We start from the raw sequence: 21,742 nt of genomic DNA, 5'->3' as shown, positions 1-21,742 counted from the left end.
TGAGAGTAGGGATGTAGTTAACCCAGCCTCAAGTGTTGTACAGAAGAAAGGGATTTGTCCTCTTATCCCTGATATGCCTGGAGATGATGTACCTGCTCTGCTATGCTCTCATGGGTTGCGTGTTTTGCCCTGAGTTAAATACCGTGCTACAGCTCAATTGCCATCATGCTAGTCACTGCTGGGATGGAACAGGATTGCAGCAGCAGTCACCTTTCATTTGGAATTAAAAATATAAACATGTTGGCTATGTAAGCAGGAAAAAAAATATAGAGAGACTGAATGAGTGTGTACATGTGAGATAAAGGTCATAACTTTCTAAGAGCCACACCTGATGGTGACGTGCCAAGGGTAATACCTCGGTCAGCAGAGAAATTAAACTGTGAAGCTCTCTGTGGCATAAAATATACCAAGCGGTAGGTATTGCCTCCTTCATAATGATCAGAAAAAGCTGACCAGCAGCTGTACACGCTGTGGAAGTCTCCAAGGGGAGGAGTGGGCAAGTACCTAATTTTAGAGTAAACTGAGTCCTGCCTTGAGAACTGCATGGAAACGGGAGCCTGAGGAAAGGGAGCCCCCCGTCTCTGCTGGTGCTGCAGTCGTGCCTCGCATGCCAGGGCACCCCACCGGAGACGGGCGCTCCTGCATAGAAACCAAGCTAGGGGAAGGCTTTGGAGAGTCTTACCGCCCTTTGGGCAGTCACAGCACTGAAATATGAATGTGTTACAAAGAAGAAATTGAAAAAATCCAAATCTGTGTCAGGAGATGATTTTATAGGTCTCCCATTGTGTTGGAACTTATCAAGCAAAGCCTTCATTTCCAATCCGATCCAAAAATCACTGAAGCCAAGTGCAGCCTGTTCACTGCTTCGGAAGACTTTGGAGCAGGCCCTTTCTGAACTATGGAGGGAACATGTTTTGGAAAGGAAAAGAAATACATTATGTTAATTGTGCAAAACACTTTCAGCATCCCTTAGAAATGGGCACATTTACCTGCAAGTTGACAAAGACCATTTAGGTAATAGTTAAAATTCGAAAGAGACTTCATTACAAATTGAATCATTCATGCAAGAGAGGAGCAGTTTTGTCTTTTCATTTCCTCTCAAACATTTTGTGCTGCACAAAACACTTTTGTACTCATCATTATTTTTTCAAAATTAACTGCCAGGTCAACTTTCAGCAGGAATCACTGGTGAGCAGTTCAGGAGGGAAAGGTGAAGCTGGAAGAAAGTGGAGAGCCTTTCCCCAGTAAAGAGGTGACTTTTAGTTTTGATGCAACAGAGCGCTCAGATAAAACCACAAATTAAAGACAACTAGCATGAAAGGACCTAGACACTGAAATAAGGCAGAGATTAAGACTATCCTATAGATTAATTTCAAGCAACTCTGAGCAGTCGGAACGTTTTTACAGTCTCCTGCCATAACTCATGTCTACCAAGGTCAAGAGTGATGGCCGCTAGGGTCACGCACCCAGCCTGGCTGCCAGCCGAGCATGACACACCTTGGACCACCCCTCGGGTGTCAGCCGAAGGACAGGGACGTGCACACCCACAGCAGGAGGCAGCTGTTGTGGACCAGCCAGCACAGCCCTAGCTCTGCCAGCCCCGGTGGGGTGGCGTGTTGACATGAAAATAAGGAGACAAGGCAGGTAAACATGCCCGTTTCAGCTGGCTTGCCTTCATCTGCGGCTCAGCCTGCCCTCTCTCTCTGGGGGAAACCTCCGGCTCCTGTGTCCTGCTGCATCATGGAAGTATTTGCAGCTGGAAGGGAGTAGAGTGTTTTCAGTGGTGAGGGGTGGCCAGTGGGGAGAACAAGTGGGTTCACCCCACAGAAATGCTGGGCAGGGCTAAACCTGTGTAGGTTTTGCCCTCAAGGTTTTTCTTAAATGGAGCCCAAACAAACCTCACAGTTTTGCATAGCAATACCCTATTGTATGCAGTTCACACAGGAAGTCTATTATGTCCCTCCCTCAGGGGTTTAGCAGCGTGGAGGGGAAAAAAAGGGAAAATTATTAAATACTGTTAATCCTACTAGGATTGCTGCCCCAGGCACCTTCCCCTTTGCCTCCCAGAGGATGGCTGCACATCCAGAACAGGCCCCAGAACAGTTTTGTTCTCACATGAGCACCTCAAGCCATGAGTGACCACTGCTGAAGAGCACCAGCAACCTGCTCCCTGCTGAGCCCACCCCTCCCAGTGCCTTCCTGCCCGATTTAATGCCTGAAGTTCTAACAAGGACATCATGGGAGGTCAAAGATAGGAGCAAGCAGAGCCAACAGCCTGGGGAATAGCAGCAATGCACAGTGCTTATCAGACCAGGACAACACCACAAGCACCTCAACAATGTGGCTTTTCCAGCCAGGATTGTAGAAAAAGCCCTGCTCTCCAGCCAATACCATTTTGCCAGAAACACTTCTAGTTGGCAGATAGAGCTGTGCTGGTGGGAAGACCCAGCTCCTGGGTTTGCCCCTGTCATGGAGGGGATGGTGTAACTACAAGAGAAGAAAAACAGGCTTTTCCAGCATCACGTTACACACGGGTGATGGAGGCAGTGACACAGCTGTGCTCATGGGGTGAGAACAGCAGTAGCTTCTTCCTGTGCAGAGGCCCCAGGCTTGAACTGATCCCAACCCATAAATCAGCACAGGCCCTAAGGAAAGGCCGCTGTTAGTGTGTAATAGCTGTCGCTAAACTACACGAAGCAACTGGTTTCATCCCATTTCTTGGCAGAAATGTGCCCATACCCTGTGTCAACTCAGCGGCTGCTGTACCAGCGTGACCAAAAACTCCTTGTTTTTTAAGCTTCCACACAGCCCTTCCAGAAAAACATCGCTCGGCAGTTTTGGGGTAGGTCAAGCCAGCAAACATGCAAAATCAAAGCCAAACAGGGAGACAAAGTCTCTACCCTGATCCTCTGCTCCTTTCCCGTTCTATTAGACCATCTTCTCAGGACCAAAAGGAGACTCAGGGGACAGAAGCTGCCTGGGACCCCGCTGGGAAGGGCTGGCTCCAGTGGCCTGTCCTCCCTCCGTCTGCAGCAGATCCTGAGGAGAAACTTTCCGGCTTGACCTTCAGGGGCCCTCCGCCTGCCGCGGCACCGGCATCCACCTCCTGCTGGAGCTGTTTTGGTCAGAGCCCTTCTCTGTCCTCACCTGGTCGTGACAGGAAAGTTCAAGCTGTCCTGGCAGCAGGAAGCTCCTTTGCTCCACCCTCTGCCCTGCACACCGGCTCTCTCAGCTTATCCAGGATTTCCTGCACCAGACCTGCCGGCGACAGCGACCCGACCTGTGTGGCCGCTCGGGTGGGAGCTGGACCCCCGGCATGAAGCGCTTCTCCCACGAGCCCTGGGCAGCCTTCGCTGCGGTCTTCTTCACCATCGTACTGTGGTACTCCTGCTCAGCAGGTATTTCTCTTCTCTTATGCTCCGGTTTCTATACCCTGTCTTTCCCCCACTCCTCTCAATACCTAAATATATTGCCCACTGACAGTAATTTGTTGCTTAAAAGTAAGGTGGGCTCCCTTGTCTCATCTAAAAAGTATAAAGAGCTGGAATTGATTAATGCTAATGAGAATTACTTGATGTGATTGATCACAGCATCTTTCTGAAGAGATGTGCTTTAGCCAGCTATTTACAGATCCGCTGTAAATGCGACTGAGCTGCAGGCTGCTCCACTGAATGGCAAGGAGATGGGGACCCCCGTTACTTGGCCTTCATGTGCTTGCTGAGGCAAGGGACCATTTGAAATACCATCCAAGAGGCTCCCTGTAGTCCGGCTTAGCTCTTATTAGGTGCTTTTCGCACGAAATCTGGCTTCGAGCCCCACTAACTGAGAAGTTGCCTAAAACCAAAATGTAAATGAGACCCGTGAGCTGGTCTTTTCCCATCGGGCCACAGCCTGCATTTGTATATCAGCACCGGTTGAGACCTGCCAGATGTTTAAAGATGGCTTAGTTTTGACAGCCTGTCCTTTGGGCTGCAAAGTCTATAAACATGAACCAACGCTCTGTATTCTGCAGCACTTTCTTCCACAGGTCATACATAGTTTTTAATGATTCTTCCCAGTGCTTCTGTGAGGTACATATTAACCCAGAAAACAAATTATGGGCTTGGCCAAGGTCATTCAGCAAGTCCTAACAGTCAGAAAGAGGAATGGGGAGTACTTAGACCCTTCCCTGGAGCAGGCTGCACAGGGACCTGCTGCGTGGTGGCGGCAGGAAGGAAAGCTCTGGTCTTGCTGATGGTCGGTCAGCTCAAAATGCAAAGCTGGGCAACAGCAGGTGACCCCAAGGGGGACATCTCCTGCAGGACAACCTCAGTTTATTTGCTGTTACTTGGAAAATACCAAAATCAAGGCAAAGGTTTGGTCAAAGGTCTTGTTCTGTTTTGTTTTCCTGAGAAGAAACTAAACCTGAGCCATTATTTTGAAAGTCTTCAGTGAAATCAAGCTGAAACTGATTTTTCTCTCTCTATCATACTCCAAAATTATCAGCAGAGCGATGGTTTGACTAGAAATAGTTCTCTCATAGCTTCTGTGTGGTCTGTGGACCAGTAGCATGTTGGAGCCCCTCCATCGGCAGGAGCCCTTGCTCCTTTAGCCTCTCCAGGCTGTTTTTCATGTATCTTTGCATGGGACCATTTCAGCATGGGATACTTCATCTGGCTGAACTTGAACTGTACTGCTTATAGTGGCACAGGAGGAGATGTTTGTTTGAGTCCCTTCCATCTGCAGCAGGGGAGAGGCTGGTGCTAATGCACAAGGATGACAGCAGCCTGTGCTTTTCCCACGCAGGCGTCCTGCAGCTGTCTTTGCATCTGATCCTGCAGTGCTGCAAGGTGCACGTTGAAGCTGAGGGGCAAGGGGGGTATTAGAAGGTCTAAGGAGGCTTTGGCCTGTGATACCATGTACAGATTTGGAGGGCTGAACACCAGCCACAGAGCTGTGCTGTGCCAGAGTGCATGTGTGCTGTGATTCTGGGTGGGAAGCAGGATAAAGAGGCAAAACCTTCATTGAAGACCCCTGTCCCTCTCCCTCCCTTATTTATTTCCGTATGTTGTATTTTCCAACCTGAGCTGGTCATTGTGCTGGCCTGCAGAAGCCCTGCCACAACAGTTTCAGACATAGCTGCACCTGAACTGCAGCAAAGGCAAAGCTTCCCACTGAGGCTCTGCACGGATGGGCTCAGCGCTCAGCTCCACCAGTGTGTTTCGCACCCTAGAGTTACTGGGATTTTTCTAAAGGCAAAAGGAGGTAGACGTACAGCTCGCTGGCCAGGGATCTCCCAATGCCACTGAATGCTCTCTCCAATTTCAGTCCTTGTTCTCCCCCTATAGCTTGGGAAAGGACGGTGGTTAATCTGAGCTCTGAGTGAACAGCTCACACCAGGGTCATACTCAGGTAGAGGCACAGTGATTCAACTGCTCCTTATGGCTGGGGCTAGAACAGTGCTCTCTAGAGCTTGTGTTGACAGTGGTGGGATGAGAAAGCATACCCTGATGCAGCAAAGTTTAGGGGCAGGAGCTTATTTTCTCCAAGTTGTTTCCATTCTACAGATCTCTTGCAAGGCCAATGGCTTTCAGATTTTCATGCTTGATGCCCAGTACTGCATTTCTAATCCAACTTGCCTTTTCTCCTGTGCTTTCCTTCTGGCAGCAGCTGAAGATGTCTCCAATGTTTCAACAAGCCCCACGCTCACAACTGAGTACGAAGCACCATGTCTTAGTAAGTCTTCATAAATCATTGAAGTGATGGGACAAGGGGTAATGGCCTTAAACTGAGGGAGGGTACACTGAGATTAGATATTGGGAAGAAATACTTTACTGTGAGGGCGGTGAGGCACTGGAACAGGTTGCCCAGAGAAGCTGTGGATGCCCCATCCCTGGAAGCGTTCAAGGCCAGGCTGGATGGGGCTTTGGGCAACCTGATCTAGTGGAGGGTGTCCCTGCCCATGGCAGGGGGGTTGGAACTAGATGATCTTTGAGGTCCCTTCCAACCCAAACCATTCTATGATTCTATGATTACTACCATGATAAAGCCAAGTGATGAGACTACACAGGTGACTGAGTGGCTGTCACGGAAAAGGATTTATCTGTTGTCAAGGCTTCTGTTGCAGGTGAAACTCTAGAACACACTTCTAAGAGTCCTCCATTGCCATGCCCAGTATAGTATCTTAGGTACATTCAGAGGAACTTGCATCTTTGAACAGGCTAATCCATAGCTAATTCAATTTGTGTGTCCTAAAGCTCCCTGCCAGTCTGCCTGCCTGTATGCACAATGTGGATTCCCAAGAGCGCCTCTTTCCCCCACCCTACCAGGTCTTCCCCAAACAGCCAGTATCAGGAGGCAACCTGAGATCCCGCCGGTCCTCCCAGTCACCCTCCTTCCCAAATGTCAAACATCACAACAGTCCTGCACTTCATGAATTATAGTATGTGTACCAATAGAGGTATGCTACTTCAAAGCTTGGCACAGGGGGCAGGCATCCCTCTCCCTTCTCTAGGCACATACAAAACATGTCTCTCATTGTGGGAAGAGCTGCTCTCTACAGTGCAGGACAATTGTACTGTGTGCACTGAAGGCCAATGCAAGGAAGGAGAGCAACTGAGTGGCACCTGCACTTCCCTTTTCCCTGGAAACGTGCGAGAGGCTGGCTGCCCTGCACCAAGCTCAGGAAGCATTCACTTTTCACAGCTGAGAAGCTTCGTGCATGTCAGCATGCAACACATGTAGCTGCAAGGTGGTTTTGGCTGCCCCAGCTCTCCTGGGTGTTGGGGTTTTACGCTCAACTTCTAGCCCAAGGGGTTGAGATACCATGGTCCTCCAGGCTGCCTTTGATATTTCCACGTTACCACCTGGGATGCAGACACAGACCTGGGTATCTTCACTGTGCCCTTGTGATGGAAAAAGTATGGTAGATACTTTTAAATAACAGCATAAATGAAACAACTAATGACGTATTCCTTAACTGACTGTAGGAAATTGGACTGATTTAAACAAAAAAAAAAGATGCAAAAGGGGCAAGAAAATATACATGGAATTGTTAAAAATTATTTCATTTTCAAACACGTACACCAGGGATTCCCCCAATGATGTGTTTTGCAGTTGTTACACGCAAGTCACAGTTAACAGCCCAGCAGAGCGTGCCTGCTCCTTCTATTGCTGGCAGAGGTGTTGGGTATGTAAACTATTGGAGATCCTGCTGAAGGTGTCTCTGCTAGAGATCCTCTTACTCTCTCATATGAAGGTTTCTCTACCCCAGATTTATTTTTAACTAGCTACTTCTATCATACTCCATTCCTAAAATTGACTGAGGAGATGCTAAGTAGGTGTTTTAAAAGATTTCTGTAATGGTGGGCACAGTGGTCAAAGGAGCATCTAAGGTGTTTGGCCAGACAGGGATGACTGATTCTTGAAGACATACAGATGAATATTGCCATCCCCCAGGTTAGGAGCCAGGCTTAGGGGAAGGATGCCAAGGCAGAGTGACAGGCCACAGGGCGGACAGCGAAGTCACTGTTTCATCTGCCTTCTAGCAAAGGAAACCTGTTACGTACTTAGCCTCCCACCAGCTCACTTCATTTCTTCGCCACCAGACGTGAACTTCTGCACGCAAGCGGCCATGTGCTGCCCGACGGGCGTGGACGATTACGGATGGATTGCTGCGGCTGTTGGCTGGAGCCTCTGGTTTCTGACTCTCATCCTGCTCTGCGTGGGCAAGGTCATGAAACTCCGGCCTGATGAACCCAAATATTTGGTGGCCTGAAGCAGAGCAGGCCAGCAAGCAGCAGCACCTGGGAGCACTGAGGTACAGACAGACCGACAAAGCATTTCAATCACTTCCTAAGAAACAAAAAAGCAAGGGCACGTACCTTCAGCTAAAAAAGGCCAGATCTAAGCAGGGCGCCCGCTGGGGCTTCATGGTCCCTGGCAGGTCAGAGCTGCCAGCCCAGGTGTGGAGCAGGCAAGACCCTGCAAGCCACCACGTATGTCCCACAGTACACAGAAATCCTTCTCCCTGAGCCCCTTTATGCCTGCTGTGAGCGCGCCAGCAGCAATGGGATGCTGAAGGACCAGTTACCGCTGTGTAGCACATTGCCTTAAGAGAACCCAGTACGTAACCTCTGACTTTGAAACAGAAAGTGGGCAAATAAAGATATTTTCCGGAGGATGATGTTACCAGATCCATTACTAAGCTTTAGGCCAGGTTACATCAGTAGGTGGATGTAACTCATTGATTATACTGAGTCCTCCTCACTCACTAAATTGCGGTATTTTAAAGTCTATGAACTGACACCAGTGAAAACTCTGTTATGGAAACTTAAAGATTGTTTGGGCTGCTTTGAAATTAAAACTTGTTTTTCCAGTGCAGTTTATTTGTGAACTATTTTGTAAGAATTTAATGTTGGTTGTATTTATTCAGCTAGCACCTACCCATGTAACTAAGCCAAGCTGAACTGTGGCAAGCAGGTTTAAACCAGCGTATCCAATCCATTCACAAAACTGTTCCTATTTATGCAAGTTGATAATAAACACTCTTATTAACGGAAAGACTTTCACTGACTGGTTTATATTGATAAAGCTTATATTGGCAAGGAATTACCCAATGCGAATTGTTAGAAACATGATTCTAACAGGAAATATTCATGCAGAAGGGTTGGCCTCACTGCAGTCAAACTGTCTGGTTTGGGGCAATTGCACCAGTTTGATTTCTATCCATTATTAAAACAATAAATCAGTGTTAAACCCATCTAGACATACGCAGGATTAGCAAACCTGCTAGAGACCAACTGAAACGAAACATAAAAAGTTACTCTTAAACCAAAGAAATCTCTATCGGAGGTTTGTATCTATTATCATTAAAGCTTCCCTTCAGTTTATCAATGCACAACTTTTCCAGTTAGAAAAGATACAAGTCTGCTTAAGACTCTTCAGATTGATTCTGGCTCAACTAGATGCTTTGATCAGGACAACTCTGTGCCATTTCAGAGTGATGGGCAGTTGTCCCTTATCAACTATCTGCCATCAACAAGAATGGGTACAAGTTAGACACTGAGGAAAAAACATCCTTCCCTATCATTGCTATCACTTAACACAAAAAGTCTTCTGGACTGAAATGCTGAACAGAGTCACTAGTCTCAGGAAAGAAAGATTTGAAAGGGGAGGGCTTCATTCCTTTGTGGCTTTGTTACTGTGTGTGTTTTGTTAGTTGTTTTGGTTTCTTTACTTTTACATGCGCCATGTTTACTACTAGAAGTAAACTACAACAAAATATTGCTCAATTAAGAAAAAAATATCAACATTTCAACACAGAACAATGAAAACAAAAGTAATTTTCACAAGACAAATCTCCATGTTGGACCAGCAAACTATTTCTTTCCACAAAAAAAATCTAAACCAAAACCCCCTTGCATATGTACAAACTTACAGAAGCAAAGGCCTCTACACCTTATTGTTGGTGTTGACTGAAAGAACAGTAGTTGACAGTTAATGACCACTGCGGTCACTGATGGACAACAAATCTTCTAGCTACAGACATCTTTTTTTTCCTGATTAATTAGTTTTAATAGTGGAAAATGTGCATTGGCCTGAAAGCAACGTCATAGATACGGTGAAAAAAATCTCCACATATCGCCTTAGCGTCTACCTTCTGCAAACCTCTTCCTACCGTTCTCCAGTCTAACGGAGATTGTTCTCCTGGTTGGGAACACAAAAGCGCCTGCTGGATGTAGCACTGGTTTTCATCTTTGAGGGAATACGTTTCACGGCTTTCCCATTTCCCTGGCTAAGGCTGCGAGTGCATGGATGCAGCCAGTCACAGAAGTAAATCTATTCCAGTCTGAAGAGTTGCCAGCACGTGATGCGAGCTCTAGATGTCCTATAGCCCAGCACGACACCTACAAACTAGCTTCATAACAACTGGGCAATTCTGGGGGGGGTTCCTAAAGCCTGCCTGTAAAAGCACAGCTTGTTTGTTTTTCACACTCTCCAAAATAGTCTGCTTGTGTGCAGCTACCTTCAAGGCATGTACCAGACTTAAACCTCACGTTTCGCTTCTCACAGCTTCTATTGAGGATTCACAGCTCAACCGAACTGGGGAAAAAAGGAAAAAACCAATAGTTTTTCATATAACGTAATGCCCCCAGGGATTTTGTATACCTATGTTCAAGGGTGACACTCAAGTCTCAACAAACTCAGGTATACAAATAGAATATCTTACAGTCTTTTCAAGTCATTTGGCCTCCTGTGAAGTGGACTGGGTCATTTAGAAAAATGTAGTCCTGTAACAAATTTCATGAACATACTACTACTCTCAGTGTGTTCAGGATCCCTAAACAAAGTGGCAGCATCCCAAAAGCTCAAAGGCTACCAATGTAAACATCTGTTCCTATGCGATATAGTACAAAAAAAAATTAAATTATTTTAAAGAGACCCTCCGAGGTATGCGCTATGTGTCGTACTGATCCCAGGCATGGTGGGCAATCACAAGTACAATGCAAAGCAACGCACCATGCAAAAGGAGGAGAAAAGCCCTAACGGTATTGTCAGTGTTTCAGGGGCTTGTCAATAGTTACAGAAAGCGCAGAATAAAAAAGTTGCATCCAAAAGACTTGAAAAAATGATATAAAGACAAACATTAGTATGAAGAAATGGATTGCACATACCTGATTTACAATAAATATAATCTAGATATTATCTGTGCTCTGCTGTTACATTGCCTGGAACATTTTTGGCTAGGGAACACACAGCGGCACAGCTTGTGTGTTATAAACCCTATTTTAAAACTGATCAAGTCACAGTAGAAGGCTGCGGTCTGGTTTTGATTCACAAATTAAAGGTGACTGTATAGTACAGTACCTTATAAATGTGGTCCATGAATAATGTCATAGACTGGTGTACTCATTTATGGTGTATTATTTCATGTTCCTAATAATATCACTGACATAATGCCTCGAATAGTAGATCCCCAACTAGTGTAATGCTGCCCAAGTCCTGCTGACTTCAAGGGAGCTACGCAGACATCCAGTATATGTCTTGTTTTCTTGTTTGGGGTTTTTTTCATTGTAATTCAGGAAGCCTGTCATTTTTGTTCCCACAGGAAACCTTGGAAGCAAACCATAACTCCTGAGTTATCAGCATGTATAGATCATTTCACCTGCGTTAAACCTGTGTGCCCCTTCAGACTGCTACATACAATGGCAAGCTGTGGCACTGAGCTGATTTAGGCTCTTGTACGTCTCAAGGCACATAAAAAATAAGGTGATAGCTCATATCACCTATTAGCTGCAAGCTACCCTCTCAGAACGACGATGGAAATGTTGATGCTCCAGTCTTTTCTAGTACATTGTCCAGTCAAATTCTAGGTCCTCGAACCAAAAAGCTCCTCGCTGGAGTGAGATGGAGAAGAAATCTATTCCAGCTCATATGATTGAGAACAAAGAAAAGCAAAAAAATGATTGAAACCTGGATGGCTGAATAAAAGTAAGCGTGACTGAAAAACATGAGTTTGAACCCACCCTAACATTGCTGATCAAGCCAGAACAATTCTTCATATTTTCTGGACAAAGTTTCTGAATTTCAGCCATGAAAGTGTTTAGTGCCTGGAAAGGAAAGGAGAGATGCAGACGGCACCTGGGAAAGCTGCTGCTGTGCAAGTGTCTCGAATAGATAAACAGAGCAGTAGGCACATGTAACCAATCAGCACTTCTAATACCAAGAGAAAAACATTAGCAGCCACACAGCATTCCAGGGTAACTACTTTAATTTGCCTGGAGATAATATCAATCACATCCGACTACTGATTTTTTTAAATTCTTAATTCAAGACTAAATGGATTGGTACTTGATGCATGACTCTTCATCTTTTTAGATACCATTGCTCTGGTAATGACTCACATTACTCACTGCCTTTATCCTTGGGGTTTTAGTGAATGAGCTACATATTAAGCAATTGCACTTTACAATGATTACACTTTGCAAAATCACTAGAGGGATGAAAAGCGGCAAGCATCAGAGCTTCCTACTCGCACACAGAGAAAAGACAGAGGTTAAATTCATAAGAAAAGGTGTTCTGTACTGGGACTCTGTAGGAATTTTGATAAAGCCGTTACAAAAACTAGGATTTCAGAAAGTTATTGTAATTACTTACAGCCAAGGAATTAAATACAGGCATTCTTGGGAACCAATCAACCTCTCTCATCCTTACGCTCCAGCTCCTGCTTATTTTGCGGTATTGGTGGTACCAGCATCTGTCGTGGAATTCAAACCTCGCTGCAGGTTTCTGTCCTAGAATCAAATATGCATTTTGCAAAGAGCTTATTTTCAACTCCTAATAGCCTTTCAGAAATAAATACGGGGTAAACAATGCAGTATTGTCTCCCAAGTCTGCAAACAGCTTGGAAAAAAATACAGCTCTCTGAGACAAACACAGACTTTTCCTGTCTAATTTGACGGTATGAAATCTAGAGACACATTCAGTTAACCATTTTGCTCACCTATCAGAAATAGGGGACCATAAACCATTATGTCTTGCTGACATAAAACTCCCCCAGAATTGACTGCTCCCTCCAAAAAGCAAGCCTCTCTGCGGTCACAGGCGAAAAGTGTCCAGTCTCAGTGACCAGCCAATGAAGCTCTGTTCCAAACCCCACACCCTACCTGTCATGGTGCCCTTCGCTCTAAGAGCTAAAGAACTCAACTGATTGTAAAAGTCTACATTTTCTCCTTCTGCCACTACGTGGTAAAGTCACATCTTCTATCTGTAAACCTGCCAGACGCACATTTTGGGGACAGCATGAACTAAACACCATTCACGTTGCGTCAGTCCCAAATCCCTCTGTTTGCCTCTCCAAAGGTCCCACCACAGTTTGGTTTGCCACTTGAGGGAACCAAAAGAGCCTGGGGCAATTTATAACCTAATTTAGAGAAAGATGCCACAGGCTGTAAGGACCTTTTGCATGCTGATGCAACAGCAAGGTGGGATCAAAGGCCCCTGTGGTCCCGTTCTGTGTCCCAGCAGGAGGTGTTTGGGGGAGAAGATAAAAACCACGCTGCACACAGCAAAATTCCCTTCCCCTCCTCTGCCCGGCTCCCAGGTGAAACCCAGCACCGTTCTGATACAGAGCTGAGCTCTCTGGCAGCAGCTCTTCCCCCGGGCGTTTTGAAATGAATCCTTTGAGGACTGTAGATAGTTTCATGCAATAATACCTTTCTGACTTTTTCAACTTTTCCCTTGTGATTACAATCTCTCTGGTTTCTCCCCATGTTTTTCTCATTTTCCATCCACTTCACATATTCACTACTGAGTTTGTGCACCAACTTAAACACAGCGTGTCACCTGTCAACTATTTCATATGAATGCCTTTATTTTTTAAGACAAGCATATAGAAGACTTTTCTCTAACCCCTGAATCGTAGTTTAACTTTCTGCTGTCTCTGTGCTCTTTGATGGCCGCATCTTGCAAACTATTCACCCATTTCAGCTTTACCTTTATTATTCACTATACTCAATACACTAGGTTTCTTCCCTTCGTTCGCTGCCCACAGATGTGCCCAATGTTGGTTGCAACAACCCAATAGACCTGCCTTATCCTTTCCTTCTCTTCCCTTTCCAGTGAGGAACTGGAAATCAAACTGACCCCCCCAACTGATGCTATTTCTGTAAACTCTGCCTCTTTTCTGATGAATTCTCTTAAGTTCTTTTTATTAATACCCTATCAGTGGCTTTTCCAGTCTCTTTGATTTATCTAATCATAAAGACCAAACAAGCGGTACCAACATACAGAGCTGCGGTTGGTGAGTCACTGGGAGAACCAAAACCATCTTTCCTAGCTTGTAGTTTCCGGATCACATGATTAAACAAGCAGCCAAGTTTGGTTTTGAGTGTGACTTTCTGGAGCAAAACTTACAGTACTTCTTCAGGTCCTCTACAGCACTCTCTGCTTTGTCTAAATGGGGGAAGAGAAGGGAGACACCTGCAAAGCAATCTCTGCCAGACTGTTTCCCCTTCGTGACATTTCGGCATACCGTCTGTTTAAACCAGATCAGTCCAACGACAGTCAATTCTAACGTGGCAACCCTCCGGGCTCACATACATGAAGAAATCCCCGTGCTTTAGCTGAGTTGTACAAACGTCAAGTCCAGATGTGTGATATTGTTAAGTAAGAGACGTTTAGCTCATACTTAACTAAAGAGGACTAAACAACGCTCATTGGCGTCAGTGGCGAGTGCTCAAGTGCAAAGCTGTGGGAAACAGTGCTCTTCGCTCCCAGGCAGCAGCGAGATTATTGTAGGCAATGTTGTGTCAGTGATGCTGTCTGCTGGAAGTGACAAACAGCTTCTCTTACCTTCATTGTAGTTCTGCTCTGCAAAAGCAAGAATGTGGTTTCCAGCACCCTAGCAAACTTTCTTCCACATGGCAGTGAAGTATAGGAGGATGGAGCAAGAATGTAAATACTGGATGCACATCTACAAATCCTCTAAATGGGAGAGTCCTCACCTTTAATCTTAAATTTTTGAAGTGGTGTTCTTTAAAGCTGCCATCACTAAGCTCAAAGAGAGGAATTGTCATAAGGATCAAACTCATCCATGGAAATGCTTCACAGGAAGTGTTCTATGCAAAAAGCATGGGGACTTACCTGAAACCAGGTCATCCAGGATTGCATAGACTAACAAATCCAGTAATCGGTTCACGAGTTTGTGGGTGCCCAGATCACCTGTATTGCATCGAATCTGAACAATTTCATATTTGGCAACTATGTTGAAGTACTACTGATAATGGCTAATTCACAATTCTTTTTCCTGTATCCTTAAGTCCAAGGATAAGTTTCCTGATTTTTTATTGTTGCAGTATTTTTTAAATCCCTGTTTCTTTAGTCAAGTTTCTTTCAGATCTGCATTTCAGGACCAAAACAGTGCCATGCATAGCCAAATATAGCACTGCATTAATTTTCCTTGAATATGAAGATTTTTTTCTGAAACACAAATGACATCCAGCTACTGCTTTTAAATCATGCACAGCACTAAAACATTCAAACAGCCTGGATGAGAAAACCAACTTCCGAGAAGCCTTGGGACAGAAAACTTAGAGAAGTTTTCATGGAAACATGACAGAGCTCTTAAGAAGTCTGTACATTAGAATATAATTGGAAATGCAAAACAATAATTTTCATCTTTCAGTCTCTTTTCTATTCTCTTAATTCTCATTTCACTTCGCCTGCTCTTCATGTGGCAATAAGAGGATTACCGTAAGTGAACTGGAAAACCACCATGTCAGGGATCCACAGAGGTTTAGCATTCATTTCAGAAGAATCTGCAGAGCATTTGTTCAAATGTGCCAACATTTTATTCCAATTAAGGCAAAATGTAACAGCCTAAACATAAACTTCCAGTTATGGAGTAAGAACTACTCAAAACTAAACAGGAGCGGCCATTACAAAGGAAAACACGTACTTTAAGAGTATCAAGAAAAAGTAATACAAAATCAAGACAAAACATTCCAGCTCTACAAACTATGAAGTGCAAACAAACGTGTATTTTTGTAGTACTAATGGAATTTTTTTTTCATCTATCAGTCTTCGGTGGGATTCACAGGACTGCAGCTCTACTCCAGAAAAGTCTCCTTAAAAAGGGAGTGCAACTCCACAGGATTTTTGCTTCTCAAGTTTCTTACTCAGGGTGAGTAAAGTCACCCTGGGACTTGTACATCAAAGCTAGACACATCTTGCCATGTGGATCCCAAACTGTACTAAAGAATTTGTAGGATAAATTCTCCTTCCAAAGCATACATGCGACTTAATGGTTTTCAGTGGAAGTCATGCAGATGGGACCAGGGACAATACGCAGACCAACATTTGGATCTGGACTCCAATCCTATCAGTACGAGCTGGGCTTGTTCTGCCCTCATTGAATTAGAGATACAGAAGAAAATTTTTACTGTCCTCCTTCTGACATAAGCTGAATTTCAAGGGACACTCCCTGTAACAGAGATACCTGACTTTTCAAGCACTCAAGTACACTTACATGAAAATACTGCAAAACTACACTGAACCTTCATCAGCATTGCCAAAAACTTTCATTCCCAATTTCTGCTTCCTCAGTATTTAGCACCTACAGATAGTGGAATACATGAGTGACAGCAGACTGGTGACAGTAGAAGAGATCGCCAGGGTCATGTCCCCTCACTCCTCCCATCTTTCAATAAAATATAACAGGAAGAGGGAAAAGATGCCCACCACAAAAGGGAACTGGATTTTTATTTCCACATTTAAGCACTTTAAAGCTGCTGCTTTTCTCTAGGTGCACATAAACGGTCCTGGAGAAACGCTACAGCCATGGTGAACTGCTTTTGGGAGTCTCACTGACGAGAGATGTCGCTCGAACAGACCAGCGCTGCAAGTGGCGAAGGACTGCACAGAAGTGGGTTGTGTTATGGAATCAGCTTGAGACGGGCAGGGGGAGTCCCCAAGATTTTCTCTCTTTTTAGTGCACTGTCTCAGGTGGTCCTGGAGACCCTGTCCTTTGCCTTCCAACAATCAGGTGTCATCCTTTTTCTTTTAATCCATTTTCAGCTTTAATGTCTATATTCAGAAAACACCAAACAGGTGTTATTTAGAAAAAAAATAATCCATTTATTTCTTTGCTGCTGCAAAAATATGGCCCACAACATGTTTCCACCTCAAAGTCACAAATGCTCTTCATCCTGCCACTCCAAAGCTCTTGGCAAGATATGTTTTTTCAAGGACTGGCACTTGTTAACAAAGAACTGCCAGATCAGGCACGGAATGGGAAATGCCCATTTCTTCCTTGAGCTGAAAAATCGTTAAAGCTGGAAAAGGGGAGAATGTAGCGAGAGCGAGTTAAAAAACAAGTTAAGCTGCCTACTGCCGTCCACATCACACAACTGGTGACTTCACTCGGGCTCAAAAACATACTAGCCTCTCTGTGTAATGTGTTTTCAAGCCGTAAGTTATCACACACGAGTGTTGGCTGTTTTGGTTCTTGGGAAGTTATGATCCCTGTAAACAGCCTCTTTCCAAGATAATGCTGATACCCCCTGCTGCCAGTGGTCTAATTTAAAGGCTCTGGCTTCAGCACTTGGTAGGAACAGACACTTTTGGGTGATCAATCTATCTACGTGTTTACGCCTGTGCAGAAAGGTGCATGATATTAGGGTAGCCAACATCTCACCAACCGCTCCCTTGGGTGCGGAGGTGATATATAGACCTCGTGTGATGCTGCTGCTCTCCAACCACCATATACGAAGCCCGTTCCAAACCACCGTAAGTACAGTACATTGCAAAGGGTCAGTGAAATTCCACTTACTGCTCCAAAGTACATGTATTTAACATCAGGAGTCCAGCACCTATGCAATTCACTCCTCCTAAAAGCAAGATTTTCTTTCCTGAGTCACATGCCCACAGTCACCGACAGGACCATGTGTTACATCCCAGTAGAGAATATTATATAGTACCAAAGCATGCCCTGCCTTTCAAACTGAGTGTATGAAAAATAATTGTAAAATTTCACTTAGCTCCAAAGATAACCAAGAAGCAGGCTAGAGGTCAACATTTTGGCCATGAAAAGGAAAAGCAAACCAACCAAGCTAAATTACATAGCTCTCATCTTGCCAAGTTCTTCTATATGCCAAACTAAACACAGACTAAACACAAATGTCAAGGAAAATTGTGAAGAAAGAGAAGAGCCTGAAGATTCCATGAACCAGATGGTTTAGTCATGGAAATGGATGTAACTGTTGGTAACAGCTTTCTGTGCCTGTACCAACTTCTCATCTGATCAGTGTTTTCAGAAACTGGTAGATTCATTAACAGATACTTAAATTCAGGATACTTTTAAGTTTCAGAATAAAAGATTTGGGCTTCCCCCCCCACACACACTTTTAATAGGGCAATAAAAAAATTGGCAAAAGAGCTTAAGCAGATGGGGATGCAGAAGCTTACAGATTTTTTTCCCTGAATTCCCAAGTGGAAACACATTTTGGCACATGCATTCCACAGAATCCTTTTGTAGCACATGAAAAACACAGCTTTTCCTGTAGCTGCAGAAAGCAAAGAGTGGGACTCCCTTGTTAAGGTCATCCTTGGAACTGGTGCCTAATGTGCTACTTTTCTTACTATATGAAGACTATGCCATACCATTTTTTGTGAACAGTGGATCAGGTCTCCAGCCAGTTTGAGAACATAACTTCCAAACAGTTTTCCAACTTCTTATATTTTACTGTCCTGCTCTGTAAACTTGTAAGGTTTTAGAGGGATTTTTGCATCAGAAAGTCTCTCTTATTTACCAGTACATATTTGTCCTGTGTCCCGTGTGCTTCGTAAGATTTGGGACCAAAAAGAAAAAGGATATTCTCCCAAACAAAGAGATGGAATATCACAATAGTATCGCCATCACTAGCAAAAATGAATGAGAAATGGCTTAAGTACCTCTAACTTTCAAAGCTCTTGTTTCATATTCCTTCTTAAATAGCTGGAACCAGCAGCCAGACAATGAACTTACTTTCTAGAAGCCCACATTTTCTTGAAATGAAGTCACAGTAACGTGCTAATATAAGCACTGGCCTCTGACCTCACCGCAGAATTAAACTGGAGTAGGATGTGGGCTATGAAAGAGATTGTTCCTAAGTGTTTCCATTAAATCCATTAGTCTTCAGCATTGTCAAAAAGACCAAATGAACATTGCCTGATGCACTCTTCCTCTGCAAAACCTGACATTTTGCAAAAGTATTGGTAATGTTCATTTTTACAAACTTGGCAGAAAATAAATGTTTCTTTATTTTTATCCTAGAAGTGATTATCAGACAAAAAGCTTAAAAAATTCAAAACATAATAACCTGTTGGTACTGCTGTTCACAACCATGCTGGTGTTCTGACTCCATTCAAACCTCAACCAGTGCCCACGAGGGCTTTAAGTATTGGTCAAGGAACTGGAAATTAGTTTGGACTGCTTCACTACAGTAAGTCCCTCAAAACAATTTCATGTTCATCATGCCTTTTGATGACCTTGGATAAACGGAAAAATAACTGAGCTTCCTAATAAAGAGGGGAAACATACTACCTTTTTTTCCACATCAGCAAGCAGCCAGTTGCTTCCTAGTTTTGGCTTTGACAATGAATATTTTGTACACACTTCATGAACAAGGTATGTAGGGTTCTTCCATGGTGTCCTCTGACCTGTTTTCATTTCAGTTGGAGTTAGTCCTGTTACAGTTATTGAACTGTGCACTGGAACCAGGAACAGATTTAGTAGCCAAAGACCACCATACCTGTATTTTACCAATGCCATCTCTACCCCAGTGAGGCAAACGCAGCCCTACCCTGATCGGCTGCCCAATGATCTCTTTGGCGGACTACTGTTCCTTAGACTTTTTTCCAACTACCATCTGCTAGTGTTTGAAATACCCACACTGTAGCACCAAATAGTTTTGCTTTTCATTTTTCTAGGGCAAGGCTCCCAAGCCTCCTCACAAACACTGAGCTTACCCTCTATCTCTGTGCCAGTTTGTTACTTTAGTTCAGTCTGATCCGAAAATAAAAACGCTCCAACAAATCATGACTTAAGTAAAATTTCTGTATGTATTATGTCAGTTACAGTTATGCAATGGCCAAATATTAGTAAATTCGTAGCTAATATTAAATTAAAACTCTGGAAAAAACAGTGACAAACAGTTCCATGGCACGTACCATTCTTACCATGGGGATAATGCTTACCCTTTGTCCAAAGGGACAGTGGAAACAAGTATAAATATAGAAACTGTCTCAAAACCGCAAATCTAAGCCTATGTTAATGCTCTAAACTGTCACTGACTTTCACTAAAATTATTCAGATCCAAACGTAAGCAATGATTTAGTACATCAATTTATAACGTAATGCTGGTGACCCTGTACCAGTCAGGCTGGATTGGTTTCTGTCCACAGAGCAAACTACAGAATGGCAATACTTTATCGCTGGTCTTGCAAGAGCATATAGTATGTAAATACATTTTTTAAAGATATACATACACATTTCCCCAAATTCAACCGTGGTCGAGTATTCCTCTCCTGGTTGTCAATAATTTTTAGATAAAATAAATATCAAGCCCTTTCTGTTTGGATGCTTTGCTTTGTTTTTCCAGCCTGAATGAGTCTACAGATACTTTCTTAGTTATACAAGGCCAATGTTTCACTTTGCAAACATTGAAGATGAAGGAACACTTGAAGCTTCAGCACCAGAAGGAAAACAAGGAAGAGTGCAGAGGGTAGCTCCATTTGGAAGCACAGAGCTATAACAATTACTGTTCCAGGTTTATTACAAGTAGCTCATAAAGACTTTTATTCTAAGTAGTCCCATTGTTCCTGACAACCAAAGTGATCCTTGTGTGGGATCACACCTTCAACACCCTTGAGCTGATACAGTTTGTAATCTTGCAGAACAATAACACAAACCAGTTCCCTATAAGCACTGGAGAGATCAGAATACTTGTAATTGCTTGCAAAACGTCATCTCAGTTTATTCAAACCTTCACCTACTTCCTTAGAAAACAGGAGTCTTTCATACTTGGAGTTTGTTCCTGTGATTTATTTTTTTTGTTGTTGTTGCTGGAGCGTTAAGTTCTTGACCTAAGGTTTTACTTATGTGTTAGGTTGAATGAGGGTATGGAGAGAAGAGGAGCACCGTAATATTAGCAGATTAATTAATATTACTTGTGATGACACTGATGATTTTCCCTGTTTGTCCCCATCTCTCCTTACTATCCTCATTTTGCTGCCTTCTTCGTTTTTTCCAGAGTGTTGTCAACAGAGCTGTGAAAGTTCATTCTTTTGAGAGAACAACATTGCTGATTTCCTCTAAGTCTTTGCTTCCATAGGAAGCAGATACCTGGCAGATTTGCAAGGGAATGCTAAATCAACTATGGAAGTTCTGCACTGTTGTCTGTTTCTGAGAAAGTCGTAGAAGTTCTTCTCTAATTGCTTTGATAAGAGAGGCTGAAGAGTGACCTGGCTGGAGGTCCTCAGTGGAACTGGTGGTGTAGCAAAGGCCCTGGCCCTGCAGGCTGTTGTGTGGAAGCTGAGCAGGGGGTGCCGAAGGCTGCCTGGCTGAAGTCCTCGGCATCTGGAATACTGGTGAGGAGGAATATTCTTGGTGTCCATGCATATGCGTCTGGAAAAAGGTAGAAAGCATTATTGTACTTTCTGAACAAACATGATAATCCCAGAAAAGACGAGAAAGCAAAAAGGCAAAGAACAGAGGGAAAGCAGCAATGGAGATGCTTCTATCTGCTGCCACTGTTCTTCTGTTGCATGAATGAGTGATTCCTCTTATGGAGCACAAAACAAGTGTACACAAAATTGCTGGATTGCCTCAAGTTCTGGGATTTTCAAAATCTCTTTCAGCACCCATTAAAAAGTCTGATCCCCTTTCTAATCTACAGTATGTTTAGAAACTGAAGTGGAAGGAGATGGAGAGAAAAACCACAGAACTAGATGTCAGCAGAACTGGCTTCTCTTTCCTTGACTTTCCACCAACTTCCTAAAAGACAACAGGCAAATCACTCTCTTCCCAGCTGTCATTTCTTCATACTATATATAAATAGAGATACTACTACTTTCACTTTCCCCTTCTCTGCCTGGCTTGCCTGTCCAGACTGTACACTTGTGAGGACCCTGTGACTGACCAGTGCCCAGGAAAACACGGTCAACAGAAGCAGCAGCAGGAGAAAAGTATTCAAATCGGAAAGATTAGATTTTTCTGTACTCA

The 21,742-nt window shown here is 43.9% G+C and overlaps 2 protein-coding genes across 9 annotated transcripts in view; one reads left to right on the top strand and one right to left on the bottom strand.

Annotated features, from left to right (window-relative positions):
* Positions 1 to 2,994: 2,994 nt before the first annotated feature.
* On the top strand, positions 2,995 to 8,541 carry TMEM213 (transmembrane protein 213). 4 transcript variants are annotated; one of them, XM_054813525.1, is made up of 3 exons: positions 2,995 to 3,398; positions 5,650 to 5,715; positions 7,527 to 8,541. In XM_054813525.1, the coding sequence occupies exons 1-3, from the start codon at positions 3,317 to 3,319 to the stop codon at positions 7,754 to 7,756; spliced, it is 378 nt and encodes a 125-aa protein (XP_054669500.1). In that variant the 5' UTR covers positions 2,995 to 3,316; the 3' UTR covers positions 7,757 to 8,541. The 4 variants fall into 4 exon arrangements, with proteins under 4 accessions (XP_054669500.1, XP_054669499.1, XP_054669502.1 ...); XM_054813524.1 differs by having other exon boundaries at positions 3,087 to 3,398; positions 5,647 to 5,715; XM_054813527.1 differs by having other exon boundaries at positions 3,102 to 3,398; positions 7,587 to 8,541.
* A 6,778-nt stretch (positions 8,542 to 15,319) lies between these two features.
* Positions 15,320 to 21,742, bottom strand: part of KIAA1549 (KIAA1549 ortholog) — a 156,208-nt gene continuing 149,785 nt past the window's right edge. For all 5 annotated transcript variants that reach the window (XM_054836927.1, XM_054836954.1, XM_054836936.1 and 2 more), the window contains one exon: positions 15,320 to 21,145. In XM_054836927.1, coding sequence (XP_054692902.1) covers positions 20,891 to 21,145 — 255 coding nt within the window. In that variant the 3' untranslated portion in view covers positions 15,320 to 20,890. The remainder of the gene's footprint in view (positions 21,146 to 21,742) is intronic.

Source organism: Grus americana, chromosome 1 (genome assembly GCF_028858705.1).
Source record: "Grus americana isolate bGruAme1 chromosome 1, bGruAme1.mat, whole genome shotgun sequence".
Lineage (NCBI taxonomy): Eukaryota > Metazoa > Chordata > Aves > Gruiformes > Gruidae > Grus > Grus americana.
The sequence above is the reverse complement of the archived record's forward strand: the minus strand, read 5'-3'. Positions and strand labels throughout refer to the sequence as shown.

Excerpts from the sequence above, each read along its gene's own strand:
- TMEM213 (XM_054813524.1), top strand. The coding sequence starts at position 3,317 with ATGAAGCGCTTCTCCCACGAGCCCTGGGCAGCCTTCGCTGCGGTCTTC. Across the intron at positions 3,399-5,646 it reads GTGGTACTCCTGCTCAGCAG|CAGCTGAAGATGTCTCCAAT; the intron begins GTATTTCTCTTC and ends TCCTTCTGGCAG. Across the intron at positions 5,716-7,526 it reads GTACGAAGCACCATGTCTTA|CAAAGGAAACCTGTTACGTA; the intron begins GTAAGTCTTCAT and ends TCTGCCTTCTAG.